The following is an 18,839-nucleotide window of genomic DNA, read 5'->3' as shown; positions in this document are numbered from 1 at the left end:
CTGGAGCTGTAGTGCGGCTGTCTTTTGCTGCAGGTCGGCGTTGGTCCTTTCGCTGGCCCGGGCCTTGATGACGAGGTTGAGTGCGAGTTCTCCGAAGATTTTAGCCAGCTGCTCATGGTCGTACTTCTGGGTTGGATCGTAGGTCTCAAACTGGTCCAGGTACTGTGGGTCAGCGGCGTCCTGGGGCAGAACCATTGCTGTCATTTCTCGCAGCCATGTTTCGAGAGTGTGCCAGCGGACTGGGTGACTGGATGAGCTCGACATCTTTGCTTACTGTGGTGAGAGAAGCACAGCACACACAAAAAGAGACAGAATGCAAGTTTGTTTTAGGGTCAAATGAGCTATACTCGTACGGGCTAGGCCGTTTATGAGAATTTCGGGGCTAACTGATGCCGACAGTTAGCGGAGCCAATTTCGTGGGTATGGATAAAGCCCACAATAGAGATTTTGACAGGCGGTAGCCTGGGGGTCGTCTAATGACGCCGGCTTTGATCGTTACTCTATTCACTTTCCTGGGGTCTCTCTTAGGTTCTGTCTGTAAGTGAAATGAGAGAAACAAATCACAACAGAAATGGAGAAAAATTTAAATAAAAACAAAGTTGAAGGTAGGGAAGATCAAAGGGAAACACAACACAAGGAAGTGAATTGGTCTGTAATGAAATGTCACAAGCAATAACACCGGGAGTGTTATAAAATAAAAATAAAGAGGCCTAAGCCTATAAACACTGACTGAGTCCTGCCAATAGATACACAATAAGGGATTAAGATGTTAGACTCAATGTAAATTAAGGCTTTCTGGTTTCATCAAATTGAGTACATATGTATGCAGGAGTCCGAGGCAAAGGCTTTACTAAAATAGTGATACAACAAAAGGGAAATTATGATAACTGATGGTGATTTATCAGAATAACCTACCCCCCCCCCCCCCCTTTTGGGAAAAGAGGGAAGAGAAAAGAAAAAATTATCAATGAAATAAAATGTAAATAACAACACAGGCTTGAGACGCAGACAGAGGGATAGGCCCCGGCAGTGGGTTTGTGCCACTAGGGTGAGGGCCGTATGTCTTCTCAGTGGTCTTCCTTGGCTGATTAGACACAATTTTGAATTAAAATTCAAACTAGTTTGAATTGGAATTCAACTAAGCATGCAAGGGGAGGTTCAAAATAATAAAAATAAGGAAGGAAAGAAAATTAGAATGATGACAGTGATGTATCAATACTAAAATTAATTAAACTGAAATTCAGAATGACTTCCTATAATCCCTACAATAACACTGAAGTTATTAGTATTGATTATAAAAATAATCAAACGAAAAGGGTAGCAATGAGACACTTCAATTGCAGACTGGGGGTTAAACAGATATTGATAAGTCGACCCAAGATGGCCACACGGTGGCGTGCTTCTTCCTAGGAGGACCTATCAATGAACTGAGTGAATCAAATCTAAGTTTTTAATTTGAAAAGTTTTCTTTTTTTCCGAACTTAACTTAAAGTGTGACAGTCAAAAACAGAAAAAGGAATTGTCTAACTCCAAATAATATCAGCATAAGCTAAGCTTGAATGCAGTTAAGTATTTGAGAGAGAAAATGAATGCAGAGAGAAAAAGAAATTGAAAGCAGGTATTATCTTATAACGCCACGAGATGGCGTAGTTGCGCTCGCGCAGGCTGACGTCAGTGGGAGGCGACACTCACGCAGGATGACGTCGGTGGGGCGCGCGTGATTTGAGAACTGCCACACACCTAGAGGCTGCCCTCTAGTGTCGGTGACGTGATTCAGCAATTTAGACAGCAGATTTTTTTTATCTGTGGAAATCACGAGTATTTCGCGCTCTGTTGCATGCGGAAAATTACACGAGTTTCATAACATGTGACTAACAGGAATTACACATCTATTTAATTACACATTATATATGAAACGGTTTAAATAAAACAGGCATTAAAACTTCCGTTTTTAATTAATCGAGCTGTGAGTAAACAGGCATTAGACTTCGGTTTACTTACACATTATACATGAAACGGTTTGAATAAACAGGGATTATCTTCTGTTTATTTCAGCTGTGAACAGGAATTTTTCTTCTTCTGTTTACTTACAGCTATGAACAGGTATTATCTTCTGTTCATTACAGGAACAGGGATTATTCTTCTGTTTTACTTAATTAGAGCTATGAGCACGACAGGAATTAGACATCTGTGAATTTAAGCCGTGAGCACACATGCATCAAACAGCTATGAGCAGGAATTATCATCTACTCATCTCCCATAAGCATTAATCAAAATAGCCCTTTTATGATTTTATGCGTAGGTTTTTCAAAATTGGTTCGCGACGCCAATGTCTAACCAGGAGTTTATCGTTAACGTTTTGTATAAGGCCTATTACGACTGAAAACTGAAGCACTGTTCAGATCAGGTTTACGTCCTCGTCCTAAAAGAGATCCTTCGTCTTCATTTAGTCGGTTTAAATCATATTACATGAACTAACTGTAAAGAGTTTTGCTTCGTCTTTACAGAGACAAATGTAATATCATGAACTGCAGTTTTAGCACTTAACAGTGATTAAAAATGCTTAGACATTTTTTAAAAATGTTAATTTGAAGAGCTGAGCTGGCTTTGTGCCTATAACGTCAGCTGAGTGAGTTCGCGTTATAGCGACTTACCTCACAATTCAAAACGCGCGTGTAACGTTACAATTATTAATACCAATAATACACATTCACTGAAACTGAATTTTGCCCACCAAATAAAGTTTGAAACTGCCTAAAATAACTCCACCAAAATATAGCGAATACGACTTTGGGTAAATTTGAATTAGCTCAATAATATAGGGAATTTTGGAAATATTAATAATTATGACTCATGGTCATAATTCATAAGTCGCATATACATTTATTTTATCAATTATAGAGATTAACTGGTTCTGTAACTGATCTAATCGTTATTCGTCCAGCGAGTAACGGTGAGATTATCACAGTTAAGAAGGGTTATCTCTTTACAAACTCCAAGAAAGTTTAGGTTCTGGCCACGAACAGTAAACTTTATGAGTTTATTAATTAAAACTACTGAATGTAGTCTAATATCGAGCTTGTAGCTGGATCTTTTGTTTCATTGACTTTAGAATGGTGGGTTTTCAAACACAGAGACAGTGAAAAGTATAAATGGTTTTTAATAAATGTGACTAAAGATTATATGAGCTACGGATAGAAACGTACGTAAAAATGCAAACAATAAACACAAACAAACATTTAAACAATAATAACATACGTGATAAGAATAAAATGAAATGAAAGAAAGAAAGAGAGAAATAGAGAGAAGGGAAAAGCTAGTAATTGTTACATACAGAAACCTAAACGACGGACCCCAGAAAAGCAGCTTTTATCAGATAAATATACTTGCACGTCTGTTCTCTGTTTGGTTGATGCTGAAAGCGCGGACGAGGTCCTGTTTCGACTGCGTCTTCCGGTGTCGCGGGAAGCTTGAAAAGGCTCACTGAAATGTAACGTTACTGAGAAAGTTCGTCTTCATCTTCCGTGAAGGAAGAGGCAAATATAACTTAGTTGCAAAAGAACGGCTGCTACGACTCGAACATGTGTTTGTCCGAGGCCTTCCGGGATGTTCCTCGGGGAAGCGTCGCGCCGGTAGAAGAGGAGGAAGGATGAGAGCGAGGTGAGAGAGAGAGAGGTGAGAGAGCCCGCTGTGTTTTGAAGGAGCTCAAGTCACGCCCCCTTGCGTGCGTGACCCAATCGCCTGGGAGGACGTATTGTGGTCATGTCCTTTCATTTGGAAAGGTACACGCCTCTTCTAACTAATGCTGGCGGAATAAACTTTGTTCATAAACATTTATAAAACTGGTATTAATCAAATAATGCATCCTCTAATATTCTGTGCTAAATATTCAACACCGTTGTGTTCTTCTGAACAAAACAATACCGCGAATGACAATTCTGTTAGTCAACAACACAAAGAAACAGGATTTCTCGTGATTACATGCATATTAAACTGATTACATATCAATAAAGCTTATAGATATCGTATTTCGGGTATAAGTATCATAAGCACAGCAAGAAATACATTTTAAACATTTTAAAAAGGTAATTTTGACCACAAGTGGTCGGGCATGATAAGGAGTCTGTGTTTTGTGTGTGTGTATGCAGAGTCGTGCACACGTGGAACCGCGTGGTGAACTTTGTCCTTCGTTTTCAGTGTGAATATCTTCTTGAGTTGATGAGATTAACTCAGGGGACCTGACCGAGCATCTGCTAACACTGTTGTTTTGTTTTGAGGGGTTAATCAGTACCTTTTGTTTGTTGATTAGATTTGATTGATCAACACAAAGGCAGACCTGATCATCTGCTTTCCGTTACAGTGTTCACCAAGTGTGGTCATTTCTCTTGCGGTGTGTGTGTGAAATTTGACACGTGTGATTGGGGTGTTTTTCATGGATGCTCATCGCTCGAGCCACTAGCCTCCCACTGGTAAGATTCCGCCCTATTGCCCTCCTCTCTCGTATGTGTGCGTTGCGAATAGAGTATAGTGAGTGGAGTGAATATTGAGTGTGTGTGTTTTGTTATTTGATTTGGTGTACAGTGCATGTTTGTTGTGAAATCTCAATCATTGTTGAAGTGAAAATAAATTCTATTTTTGTACTGGACTACTGTCTCCGGCTATCCATCAACGAACTTGAGTGCCTGGTTGAACAAAATACTTAATTCTTTGGGTGCAAGTCCCATCATGGCGTAGTCTGCTAACTGCCTAGGCCTAAGCCCTGTATTGTGTATTCCATTCTGCCACATGCTGAACTATATGGTGTTCGTTATAATAAATATGGACAACATACATTTGGGCTGTGCGCTGCCGTCACCCAAGTGACTCTTCCATGGACATTGGTATGTATTTTACAAACTAAATAAGATTTTTTTGCTAATATGTTGTTGTTTTTGTTGTAAAAAAAACTGCAGTTATGATAGATTACAAGCACTAAGTGCGTCCGTCTCTGGCTCAGCGCCAAAGAACGCACACCAATTTGTTTAGTGTTAGTTCACCCAAAAATGAAAATGCCATCATTTACTCAACGTCATGTTGTTCCAAACCCATATGACTTTAGTGCATCTTCGGGACACATATGTGAAGATAGCCTATTTTAATGAAATCTGGGAGATTTCTGTCCCTCCATTTGAAAGTCTATTCGGCCATAACTCTAAAACGTTCATTAAGAATCATGAATCGAGCAGTTTAATCCAAGAAGAGACACGATTGCTTTAAATGACAGCTTTCTAAATTTGGTCATGGAAGCAATGTTTATATGTAATAAATGGGGGCCCGTCAAACCTACGGTATCAGTGTTACCTGTTGTTATCAGGGGATAACAAACCACTAGATGGCACGATTGACCAATCAGAATCAAGTATTCCAAAGAGCCATGTAATAAATGATTAATGACACATGTAGAATTTTAAACATGTCACATCTTGAGCATGTATTATTTTCTTTCTTTTTTAACAACCTCCATATTTATTTTTAGTTCTTATTATTACCTGTTCATTCTTACACATATATTCCTTTGAGCACAATCCCATATTTACTATTTTACAAGACTTTGTATACATACAAAGAAAGGAATATACATATCCATTTCATAATGTAACCATGTATTATTTTATAATTAACAACATCTAATAAACATGATTATGATGGATCATAGCAATGGGCCATTTAGACTAGACAAACAAGCTTGTGAAGTGAAATTATAATTTCCTGTTCAATGATGATCAAAGAATTAAAGCATTTCACATTAAAGAACATCTGGATTTTGAGTTTACTTCCCGGTTCATCTTCAATATGGCCTCCATCCGTTCTTCATGGTGCCTTATCATCATAGCCATAGTCTCCTCGTGTCTTCTGTTGAGGTTTTCTAAAATCACTGCAAACTCTCTAGCTCTATTACTCTCAGCTTCAGTGTTTCGTCTCTTGAACTCCTCCATCTCCTGACTCATCTTGTCTGCCTTCTCAGTAAAGCCCTTCTCCAACAGAGCAGCCTGTTCCCTCAGTTTGCAGTCCATGGCACGCTCAGCCTCCTCTCTCAGGAGCTTCATCTCCTCAGCATTCTTCTCCTTCATCTGTTCCATCCTCTCTTCGTTACTCCGTCTCTCTGCTTCCATCTTCTCTTTGAGTTGCCGCTGCTTTTCCTCTTTAGCTTTGATTTCCTGCTCCAGGAGGGCTGCTTTCTCTTTTTCCTCTGGTCATTCATTGGCAAAAAAGAAGGAAGAAAACAGATGAGAGAATAAATTCAAACCATGATGTTTACGGGGGCTCCATTTTACTGTAAAACTGGTCACACTTTTTTTTTTAAACTTTTTTCAAGCATGCTAACAAAATAGCGAACTTGTTACAGAACAAATGTCTATACACAATGTATTTTATAGCCGAGGATGATGTCAGTAGGTACTGTAACGACTGAGACAAATCAGACACAATTATTTGTTACATTTAACAAATAATCTTTAAAACTCACTCTGGGATCTATGGTTCCATCCCCCCAACAAGGGCAAGAAGGGTCTTGGTTACCATGACTACGGTCAGATAAGTTGGCTTTATTGCTGTTAAAAATGTGGTAACGTGGAAAAAGCAGAGGCCATAGGAAAGACCCACAGCCCTTAAAACAGACTTTCCTTTATTCATTTATGGACAAACTGATCTATGAATGAACATGCACCCCAGAACACTGTGTGAATGATTTACTGTCTTGTGTAGTGTCTTTTAATACTATGTATTTTATGATAGAACCAACGGTCAATGTAACCTCACCTGCATTGTGTCTCCTTTCTAATTAATCCTCATTTAATGACTCACTTTAGTGTATATCAACTTATCAGAGAATGCAGTGTGTGTTTGTTATATCTATCATAAATCCTCCCAACAGAGGAATTAATCGCTTGGAAATTCCCCCTTTGGTCGAGCCAACCCTGAGAGGTGTGACCTTTCTCAGACTTTAAATGGCCTCTACACAAGCTCTTCCTTCTCTTGGCCTTCTCGGTACGTTCACATAGCTGTCCTGCATGGCCACACTAGGCCTCAGGGCAGCAGGCCTTGACTCACAACCAACCATATGCTCATTCAGGAGAGATAGATTCAGTTCTGGTTGAGAGAGTCCTAAGGACAACATCAGGAGTGTGGCACAATGTCTTCATTAAATGCAGAAGAAGTCAATCGCAACTCCCACCATTAACTCTTCCGACTTCCTCCCTTCTCCTGTTTGCTATGTGTGTCCGGCCCAGGGCCGGCAGGCCACAATCTGCACTTCAGCCATGGGAACAGAGTCAAACCAACCACGCAAGTGCATCACCAATTCTTCAGTCAACACCGAAGAAATCGATTGAGACCCATGGGTCCATCAAAATCCTTCTTCAGAAACTTCACAAAATGTCTCAATGCAAAGGCTATGCAAGTATACAGTTAATGAGGTGCTCTGAAAATGATAAGCTGATGGTTCTTTTCATAGTTAAATGGATCTTTCCCATAGTTCCTGCTTCCGGTTACATATCACTCACCATTTTACCTATGCATGTATGTATGTTTGTTTAGTTTAGTTATGTTTGTTATTCAGTTAATAAAACTTGTGCACAATACATATTTGGTTCTGATTCTCTGCTTGCAACAAAGTTTATTTTATGATTTAGATTTTGACTACAGGCTCTTAGTAGTACTGTACAGTAAGAAATACATTTCCCTCCCCCGGAAATGAACATTTCTTAGAATTAATAAACAATTAACACTGTGTTCTTTTACTACAATAAGTTAGTTCTATTAACTGATCCAAATATTCATAATCAATTATAACAAGTTATGATTGATTATTAATATTTATTTACAGCTAATTTGGGACACTTGTCATGTAATGTAAAACTATGTGAGTGGCGTGGAAGGATTTTGTCACAAACGCCTGGTGAAGATTCCCCTGTCTCACTCTTCTGAGTACTAATGTTAGCTTTGGACTCCATTTCTCAAGAACCCACTGAAAGATTGTGTATTTTCAGTTAACTTTAGTCAGATGCATTTACATGGTTACTGTGCATTAGATTTAATCAACTCTGTATGTGTCTGTAAAGGTGTGAACCAAATGGCCCATACAGACAAATGGCCCATAGAAACTGATGGGTGTGAAACCACATTGCTCAAGGTAGATTGCAGTATAGATCGATCTCCTGTGGGAGGTCCTAACAGTTTTCCTTTGTTTGTAGCCCGTTTGTCTTCATGTATAAAGTTCAGTCAAACAGACAGAACTTTGGGTTAAGATTGTTGAAGGGCGACATGCTAACATCGCTGCTGAAGGACTGCTACATTACAAACCTTCAATAAATTCTTCTCCCCCACAAGAACTCTGGTCAAGCTTACTTATTTTATGTATTGGAGAAATCTAATACATTGGCGAGCCACCCAAACCACTGCTTGGCCAAATACACCAAAATCTAACACCACATACAGGAACTAATTACTGCACACCTGATCCTTATCACCATACAATTTAAACCCTGCTTGTTCAATCACACATTAAGTCTTGTTTGCCCCCGGCTGCATTTCTGAGCGTTATTATATTGTTGTGTCTTCTGCCTGTGTTGTGACCCTGCCTTGGATTACCGTTTACGACTCTTCTCTGCCTGCCCTTGATTTCTGTTTACCTGGACTATCACTTCTGTCGTTTGCTGCCTGCCTCGTACCACTGCCTGTTTTGACCACGTTGTATGTCCTGTCTCTGATATTGTTGTTCGCCTGGTATTTTCAAACCACACCTGTTTGTACACTGAGCTTGTGCTATTTAAATAAACTGCACATGGATCCTACTCACTACTCGTTTGAATTTTAAATACATGACACCACGCTTCTCATAAGAAGTGTGACCCTCTTAAGGCAGATAGATTCTGCATGGTAATATATATTTTTTAAATATGATTCATTGCTTTATAAGGAAATATGTGAATGCTATAAGGAAATATGCTAATGCTTTTAAACATACTAATACACAATTTAACTCTTCCCCAGCCAGAGTATTTTTAAGTTGCTAGCCACCACCAGCATTTCTGATCAGATTCACAAACATATGACCCCCAGAATATTTTTTTAGATTATTATTTAAACGGTGAATATATCAAAAGAAAGAGTCTCTCCGGAGGCAGAGAAAGAGCCTGATCATGTTAGTTAGTTGTGCGTAAACCACTTCTATCCACTCCAAATGGTTTACACAGATCATCTTCCCTTGTTTTTGGATCCACCAGTGCTGTACAGAAGATGCTTAACAGAGTCTATTCTTGGACCCTTGACCCACCTGTCCATGTGTCCTTCAGTATGCAGCAGCACTCTCATAAGTACCTCAACCTTTGAACACCAAACAAGGGAATTGGGATTTTATGACTTAAAATCCTCACCCATAATCTTTTTTTCCTTCGCAGTCAGTTTCTTGTCGGCCTGCAGAATGGCTTTAGAATCCACAGACTTCTGCTTGAGAAACTCCTACAGGACCTCTTCAGCCTATTGACATGCAGGAAAGAATTGATAATTATGAAGATGATGATGAAAGAGGTCATGTTCCTGTGATTTTGTCTGACATGGGCACGAGCCGCACGACCTTGACTTCTTTATTGGCCTGGCTGTTATATTTCTTCACAATATCCTCCAGATCCTTGCAGAAGACATCATAGCCACCAGATTTAGCATAGAAGCCCTGCTTAAGATTTTTTACCATTGGTGCCGAGAGGGATGACAAGAGATCCTCACATCGTCTCTTTGAAGCTTTCCCGTTTTGGCACAGGTATCCCTCAAAGAGTTTATTAATGTTTTCCTAAAAATATAACATGTAGCATGTCAGTAGCAGTTCTCCAATGAATCAGAGGACATTTCAGCAATCTGTACATCTCTTCGTACCACTGAACCCCAGGAGAGGGCGGCAAAATAATTACACTGCAATACTGCATTTGCAATAAGTATTCAGAATCAACGAAGGGCCAGAAAAGATATTACATTTTTCAGTGTTCCCTAGTGAAAAAAATAGTATACTTAAGTACAATATTCACATGTACTTTAGTATAACTAAGTTTATTTGTGGCCCACTATAAATTGGAATATTTAAAGTCTGCTAAATTGGAACAACTAATTTTGTACTTTAGTTGTCCAAAATTAGTGCTGAAGTTCAACTAAAGTTGTATTTAAGATACTTGTTTGTGCTAAAGTGTAACTATTCCAAGTACACTTTAAATATACTCTTGTATTTAAGTTTTGAAATGCAGAATTCACTCAGCATAAATGTATCAATCAAATGTATTTTGGTGACATTACAACTGCACTGTAAGAGAGTTGAACATACATTAATATTATACTGATAACAAACTTTTAGTGCTTTTAAAACACATTGCAATGGCATTTCAAGTACACTTGAAGTGTGGTAATGGCATCATTATTGTAATAATTACTAATTTAGTATTTTTTTATAAATAATGGCACAGCTTAAAAATTTACCTTTTACAGACACCCACCATATAATTACATATAATTACAGTATAACAATAACTCACATATCATCAGAACATCAATGAGAACAGATATGTACATTGAATGTAGGAACCCCTTCGGACTGGAATTGAAACACAGGTTGCTGCGACACAAACTCACTCTATTTACCAGTTGCACAGATATACATTATGTATCTTATATTATTATATTCTTATCATTATATGGTATCTATATATTACCACGCAGATATACATTATGCAAAATGGCGGTTACTTTGTGTTCTTTCTATACTGTTACAAGTTTTATTTTAAGCAAACAGATTTTTCCATCAATGACGGCACAAGGAAAGTCTCAATATAGGCGCAATAAGTGGTACGTGACTGTAGCTATAGAACATGAAAGTGCGTTAAACTTGAAGCTGTTGAAGAAATAAAAGCCAGCAGACACAACATTAAATATCATCTGCAGAATCTTTTCCCCTTTTATCTGACATGATCTTTCATTAACTCTGCAGGAAGCAATTGCTTTAATCAGCCTAAAGTTTTGTTCTTGTGCCACACTAAAACACAGACAAGTTCTGTTCATTCGGAAGAATGTGAACATGCAGAACTGCTTGTGTTTCAGTGCATGCGGATGAAATAAAACCATCTTTAACATTTCTCTGCCGATTGTCTCTGCGGGCTTCAACTCTCAATGTTCTTCAGAACTGTTTGCTCCTGATGAAAGTGAAAGTCTTGCATTGTGCTGCGAATTTAAATGTGACTAATGAATTGAAATTATTTGAATACATTTTACGTTGTTACTTTTCAAGTTGTTAAAGTTTATGAATTTGTTTGAATTTTTTACTTTTTGTGTAATTTTTGAGGACTGTTCAGGATAACATTAATTATTTGTTTAATAATTCATAATATTTTGAAGTCCACAAGTGTGGCTGAAGTCCACATTTCAAAGTGCAATGGGCCATTAAAGTACCATTAATGGGAAAAGTGTATTATGGTAGATCCATTGGAGTATATTAGGAATACACTAAAGTAATACAACTTCTGATCAAGTACGTGAATTTCTTTAACCATTTCAAACTTTAACCATTTAAAACTGACTATATGTTCTTTTCTTTATTTGTCATTATTACATAATTTAACTACGTTCTATATGTATGTAAAGATGCTTTGCAAGTAAAGGTCATAATTATAAAATTTACTTCATGATTTTTCTTTTTTTTTGCACCTCAAAACACATTTCCTCAAAAATTGTATATACTATTTATATACTCAACAAGTACACTTTAAAATTCAACAGTGATTCTAACTAACACTTTTTAGTTCAGATTAATTGATTGGTTTGAGTGTCATTTTGTCAAGCAAAAAAAAAATAATTCTAAATTTGCGGGGCAATTCTTGAAGGGATAATGAACTGAGAAATCAAATTTTCCCTTGAGCTTTTGACATATAAGTGGTCATCATACTATAAGAATATCCTGTAAGTTTCAGAACTGAAAACTTCCTTGTTAGTCCAAAAAAAGGCACAGGCGAACGACGGGTTTTTCAAATTGGGGATCTATGACGTCAAAGGGTATCAAAAACCGCCTCTGCAGAAGAAGATCAACGCCTACTTCAACGCTGCCTGTTTAGCCCTGCCCACTGATTCACGCATTACATGAAACTCATTATAATATGCAAAACTGTTATCCAATCATAGCAGTGGGCATTTACTTCCAAGTCTTCAATGTGACACGCCCATAAAAACCGAGCATTTCAGGAGCTAATTCTTTCTACCACCTAATTCTTTCTACCAAACCACGGTAGAAAATAGCCTATTACTTATTCATTTTGATGTTTTTGAATGTAAAAACCAAGCGAACGTCATAAGTTGACCTCAGACAACAATATAAAAATAAATATTAAAAAGCCTGTTCATGACCCCTTTAATAAACTTTTCACTAATTTCCGCAGTTATTTTTCTCTGTTTGCATTCACTCATTTCCCAAAGTCATCTTAAAGCTTTTCAATTGTCAATACAACTGAGAGAACATCACATAAGCTGACTTCATAAACTGATGTTGATTTTTACTCAAATGTTTTTGTTTGAACTCGTTATTATGGTGATCAGTGTTCCCTTTGTTTGCGCACTTGAAACTTATTATTGCAATTCTCTTCCTGTTGATGCAGTGATGCAAAAAGAAATCCTAGTTATTTGTATTCAAAGGAAGCGAAGTAATAAATATTATATATGAATGATATATAAAATAACTTTATTTCATGTCAAATAATGATCTTTTAAAAAATTGTTAATAACAGTTATGTGATAAAAATCTTGTGAAACTTTTAGTTGGGATGATATAATCTCTATATATTTGTTAAAAAATCTTGCAATTGACCATGCTTGAGTCACTCAGACTTCAACAATCAGCCTGCAAAACACAACAATAGTAACAAATTATCAACTACTGTCCTTTTTTAGTTACTATGATTCTTGTGTAAGTGAACTATACTAACTAAGCCTTTTTTAGGACAACATACTATTCTTATAAAAGCAATTGGTTTGCATGCTTAAAGTCTAACTAATTCGATTTTACAGTGTAGAACTCAAATACAGTTCATTATATTGTACATTTAATCATAAAAATAATTTAATTAGCAAATTGCGCATTGTTACATTTGCATTGGGAATTTCTGTCCTTACAGCACTTGTTAGCAGAAACAAACTAGATGTTTAAGTTCAAACCTCACATTTTCTTTGGTTTGCATAAAAAGAAAATTACGAGTTTTGGTAACTTTGGATTTTCTTAAGAGTTTCTGAGTTAGGTGTGTGACGGTGAGAAAACGTAAGAGGCTATGGATGCAGAGTCTGCCCTTGTGTAAACCAAATCCAAAATCTATTTAAAATAGGCCTACATTTATTTCATACTAACTAGACTACAAACCCATTAATATATTTACTGACATATTGCTTAAGACTTACTAAATATTATAATTACACTTTATTTAGAGTTGTTCTTTATTGCACAATGCATATTTCTCAATATTAAGCATATGTGTTAAATATCACTATTGGTAAGATCCTGTATATGCAAAGTGTACCTAAAGTATACTTGCAATAGTTCCATTTTAGCACAATCAAATATGCTCAAGTATATCTTTAGTTGGACCTTACAAAGTTACTTGTTCCATGACATACAATAAATAAGTGTGCAGTGTGAGAGGGGGAGTGGCAAAAGCCAATGTGTGCTTCTTTTATCAATATATTTAACTATATATTTTGCATTTCTAATCCAAACAACGTCAAAATTGGCACTGCACTTACTCGTGCCCGTAGCAAGATCCCTGTCAACTTTAAAATCCATCTGACTAATGGTTCAAGAGATATGCGAATAACAGACACACAGATAGAAAGACGTTCCTATAATTTATAGATAGATGAACTGAAACTGTAATCTGTGAAGAGATTCGGTCTACCTCTAGAGATTTCAGGCACTCCCCGTCAGTGTCCCTGAAGGAACGTGTCATGAAGGTTTGTGTCGCCATACTGCTCAGACTTTGGTGTTCTGAGGACACATCCTTCAGTTCCAGAGGGAATGAGTCCTTCAGCTTCTCCATTCCACTCTTGTAAACTTGAACCCCCTCCTTCACTGCAGCCTCATTCTCAATCATTGCCATGGCGAGCACAGCATTCTCCAGACACGGCACAGCCCCACTGGAGATGGTGTCCACGTATGTTTTTGCCAAATGCCCCAAAACTTCAAAGATGAAAATAGGTCAAAAACGAAGATACGGAAAGGTATTAAACAATTGTCATCTGTAAATACATGCAAAATCTTCAAATTTATTCCTGAATCACCTCTACCAGTCACTGTGGTTCCATCTTTCAGCTTCTTCACATTGCTGTCATTAAAGACAATCTTGCAGAAATTATCTGCGACCTTCAAGAACTCAGAGGAAAGGTCAGCAGGATTTAAGCTCTCCAGACAAGACACATTTTCTGGGGCAGTTGGAAAGGGGAAAGTGATGCACATCCTGGAAGGGAAGAATTTTTGGATGCACTCCCTGGGCAAGTTGTGCTCCATCACATTTCTGGAAGTTCCTAGAAAAATTGAGCACATTCTCTAGCTGCTCTCAATTGTAGATAAGTTAAGAAGAGCATGTCTGTTCTATGAGTAAAGTGTAGCTGGCTGAACTACTGGATAAAATTGTGACTGGACATATATTGCTGAAATATGGGAAATAGTAAGCTTGAATACCAAAACAATTTACCACAGTAATGTTTTGGTCAAATGTTATGAAATGATAAATAACATGATAAATCTCAATAAATTATGATTTTTAAAATAGTATACATTTTAAATAAATTCTGTTGACGCCCATTAAGTCTGTAAAGCTAGTGACAATAATTAATTGTGATAGTGATTGTGAGGGCACTTAAAATAACCATTTGCAGTATTCTTTTACATGCCGTGTTTCAGTTTCAGAGCAAACTCAAGGTACTCATTTTCTGTTGCGTCTTTGTCGTCGATCTTTAGCTCCAGTGTGAAGTCCCTCACAGCCCAGATGAAACTAGGGAAGAACTTCACAAACTCGCTTGAATTGTCGGAATCCTCATCTGATGATCTGACCTTGATGCACTCTGTTAGTTCAGTGACATATCTGACAGTTTGTTCAGGCATGAACACAAAGTGCCAAAAACTCATAATGCATAGTTTAATCATTTTAAATGTAATTCCATGAGCTACTAAGCCAATTCACAACAACAGCGCTAATTACTTTTCATTACTTATCACCAAGCCTAGCTATGAAGGAAGTGATTGGGTATCAACATTAAACCATTACAGCAAGAATAAGGTAATTAAGTTATCACAAATTTTCTTCTCATTTCTTATGTGAATTGAGTACAAATAAAATAGGTACTAAACCAAAATTATTACTGCCGCTGCAAAACCATGGTGTTACAGTTTTTGTATGATCGCTATGACAAATTATTTCCTAAACACTTAACACAGTTACCACAATATCCATCTGTGTAGGCCAGGGGTTCTCAAAGTCTACATTCAAAGGTCCAAATCTGAATTTTCATCAATGACAAAGGTCCGGAACTATTGGTAATTACAAAACTTGTTTTTAATAAACATGTATAACAAATCAACATTCAATTTATGAAAAAATAAGGTCCTTTTTTTTATTCAAAATACATGAATAACAAGTGCTAAAGTGGCAAAACTATTCATTTAAGTATCTGGATTTTTCTTAACAAAACACCACAAAAGTAACATGGTGCAAAATACAGAGCAGTCTAATGTGAGAAATGGCACTGTCTGTCTCCCATCAGCTGCCGAAACCGTGGCACAAAAGGTGTGGTTGCTAGACGGAGACACTGGCCTAAACGTTCATTAGTCAAGCTGCTGCGGTGTGAGTTCTTTACAGCATTCATTGCTGAGAATGGCTTCGTGCTGGATTGTGGCGAAATGAACGCATACCTCTCTGTCCAATCATCTTTGAAAACTCTATTTTCTTCGTCAACTTTTCTTTTCCTGGACAATTACATCCTCCACACCCATTCAAACGCTTACTGCGGTGAAGTGTCACGTTGCGCGGTGAAGTGTCGCGTTGCGTCCCAATTACGTCAAAAGTACACTCACTGGATGTCATGGCAACTGAATCACGGAGGAAAACTTTAAATATCTCGCCTTCCCTTTAAATTCGGACCATCTCCAAAAAGACATAAAACACTAAACAAATGATTTTGACATGCGTTTATCAAAGTAGGAAATCCAGACTTTTAATCCCTTACACACAATTACTGCTGTTGAAATATGAAACAGAGGCGGGTCCGGATTGAATTCCCTCCGGGTCCGGATCCAGACCGGAGTCCGGACTTTGAGAAGTGCTGGTGTAGGCTATACAATTATCACATTGCCAAATTTACAATTACTTTCACACTGTATGTCAGAACAGCACAGAAGGGAGGGGGCAAGGGCAAGGGAGAGGAAGAGAAGTACCAGGACAAAGGGGGAGGAGGAGTTAGAATGAGTGGTGGCGCTCAAAGAAGGGCAAGAGCTAGGGTAACTGATGAAATATGAGCTACTATCATAGACCATGTCATAAACCATGGGATATCATACAGAGAGGTTGGCGAACGATTTCAGCCGGGACACAGTGGAAACCATTGTCCAGATTTGACATGAAAACAACAGGTAGGATATTGTATAAGGGCTTCTCCTACTGCAAAGTGTAAATAATTTAACATGTATTACAGTGACTGTATGCCTCCGGTCACTAATTTGTAACTGTATTTTGTCTCTCTGAGAATTCAGCGTCTACCTCCCTCAGAGGAAAGCTCCTAAATGAAGAACAGGAACTTGCTATTGTCAACATGGTGATTGCTGACAATGAAATAAAACTGAAGGACATTCAGTACAGAGTTGTAAAGGACAACCGTCCGGATGAAACAACTATACAAAGTTCCTTTTGAAAGGAACGGTGAGTGCATCAAAGAACTCCGTCGCCAATACGTCCAGGGAAGGTTATGCAATAGAGTCATTATTACTGTACTATACATAGTGTTTTGCAGTAAACTACTCCTAAACCTGGAGTACAGTAGGATATACAGTAGGTATACAGCACAGCATTTACACACACTGTCTGATTACATGAAATGATCTACATTGACGAGGCTTAAATATTTCCTGTTCAACCAGCGAAGAGTTTTTGTATATTTTCCTGACTTGATTTTAGCTCAGTTGTAGTAACTTCAACTATTGTTTGATTACTGTGCTCACGTGCTATGGCCGTGTTGGTGAAGTCTTGTTTGTTTTGAATTGAGAGCTTTTAATTTGAACAGATCTGAAAGATTGAAACGTTGTATGTTTACTGTGCTCACGTGCTATAGTCACGTTGGTTATGCCTTGTTTGTTCACATTGGTAAATAGTTTTGGTAGTGAGGTGTGTCCAACTGCATTCAATAACGACATTGCAGGTGAGTATAAAATTAAGGAGTACCCTGGCAGCCCTCGCTGATTCACTCAGTAAGGAAACACGCTTTGTGAAACACCGTGTGGTTTTGTTCTGAACAATTTTTGTCAATATAAGTCTTTTTGTGGCAAGTGACCCAGGTAAGTGTGGCAAGTGACTTTAAAGGATTAGTTCACCCCAAAATGAAAAGTTCCTAATCATTTACTCACCCTAATGCCATCCAAGATATCCATGTCTTTCTTTCCTCAGTGGGAGAGAAATTATGTTTTTTAAGGGAAAACATTTCTGGATTTTTCTTCTAACAATGGACTTCATTGGTTAGTTACCATCGATTTTAAGTCCAAATCAATGCAGTTTCAAAAGTCTTTGAAGTGTTTAAACGGGCTGTACGCTATCACAGCTGAAGAAGAGGTTGTTATCTAGCGAAACGATAGGTCATTTAAAAAAATATATATATAATTTATAGACTTTTTAACTTCAATAGTTCAGATTGTGGTGATCAACAAACGGACAGGGAACTACGTCATCACGTTGAAAGGTCACACCGGTGCCGGCAATACTATTTGAACTACTATTCATATTCATCAGAATATTATTCATATACTATTCATATTCATATTCACTGAATACTATTACTATATATATAATAGCAAACAATACTACTGGAACAATCCTTCTACGTACATTGTACATTGCATTGTAAACAGTGGGGTAGTACTTCTGCCGGCGCCGGCGTGACCTTTCAACGTGATGGCGTAGTTCCCTGTCCGTTTGTTGATCAGCTCAATCCCAACTATTGAAGGTAAAAAGTCTATAAATTATTAAAAAAAATTGGAAAATGTAATATATAAACATAATTTCTCTCCCACTGAGGAAAGAAAGACATGGATATCTTGGATGGCATTGGGGTGTAAATTATAAGGAAATTTAAATTTTGGGGTGAACTAATCCTTTAAATTTATTGTGTTTATGCATAGGTTAACTTACTGAATGGACATGAATGTGTTAGTTATTTGGCCCCTGTTTTTTCTACTTGTGACTTTATGGTATCTTGGTCAATTAGGCCTAGTGTTGAGCTCATTTGCATATTTAAAATAGATTTTTCAAAGAAACTTGTAAAACAAAAATGTTACTTTTCATGCATACTTTCACTGTGTGAGGTTTGATTGTGATAGGACTAAAGGAAAAAATAAGTCCATTAGGGTGTATTCTGGACATATTCAATATTGCTCATTTGCATATTCAAATTCATTTAGAAACTTCTAATACAAAATGTTTTACTTTTCTTGTAGACTTTCATTGTGTAAACTTTTTTTTGTGATAGGAGTAAAGGAAATAATTAATGCCTACAAATGTCTGGTTTGTTTGAGGGGTAGCTTAGTT

General features: G+C 37.5%; 1 protein-coding gene across 1 annotated transcript in view; it reads right to left on the bottom strand.

The window, feature by feature from the left end:
* Positions 1-382: 382 nt before the first annotated feature.
* LOC308689295 (guanylate-binding protein 7-like) overlaps positions 383-18,839 on the bottom strand; it is a gene marked incomplete at both ends in the record, with an annotated part of 32,334 nt that continues 13,877 nt past the window's right edge. Inside the window, 7 exons of the mRNA XM_081362949.1 lie at positions 383-535; positions 5,814-6,229; positions 9,414-9,498; positions 9,602-9,826; positions 13,950-14,230; positions 14,332-14,574; positions 14,944-15,134. Coding sequence (XP_081219075.1) covers positions 383-535; positions 5,814-6,229; positions 9,414-9,498; positions 9,602-9,826; positions 13,950-14,230; positions 14,332-14,574; positions 14,944-15,134 — 1,594 coding nt within the window. The remainder of the gene's footprint in view (positions 536-5,813; positions 6,230-9,413; positions 9,499-9,601; positions 9,827-13,949; positions 14,231-14,331; positions 14,575-14,943; positions 15,135-18,839) is intronic.

Source organism: Scardinius erythrophthalmus (assembly GCF_964197995.2).
Source record: "Scardinius erythrophthalmus genome assembly, chromosome: 4".
Lineage (NCBI taxonomy): Eukaryota > Metazoa > Chordata > Actinopteri > Cypriniformes > Leuciscidae > Scardinius > Scardinius erythrophthalmus.
The sequence above is the reverse complement of the archived record's forward strand: the minus strand, read 5'-3'. Positions and strand labels throughout refer to the sequence as shown.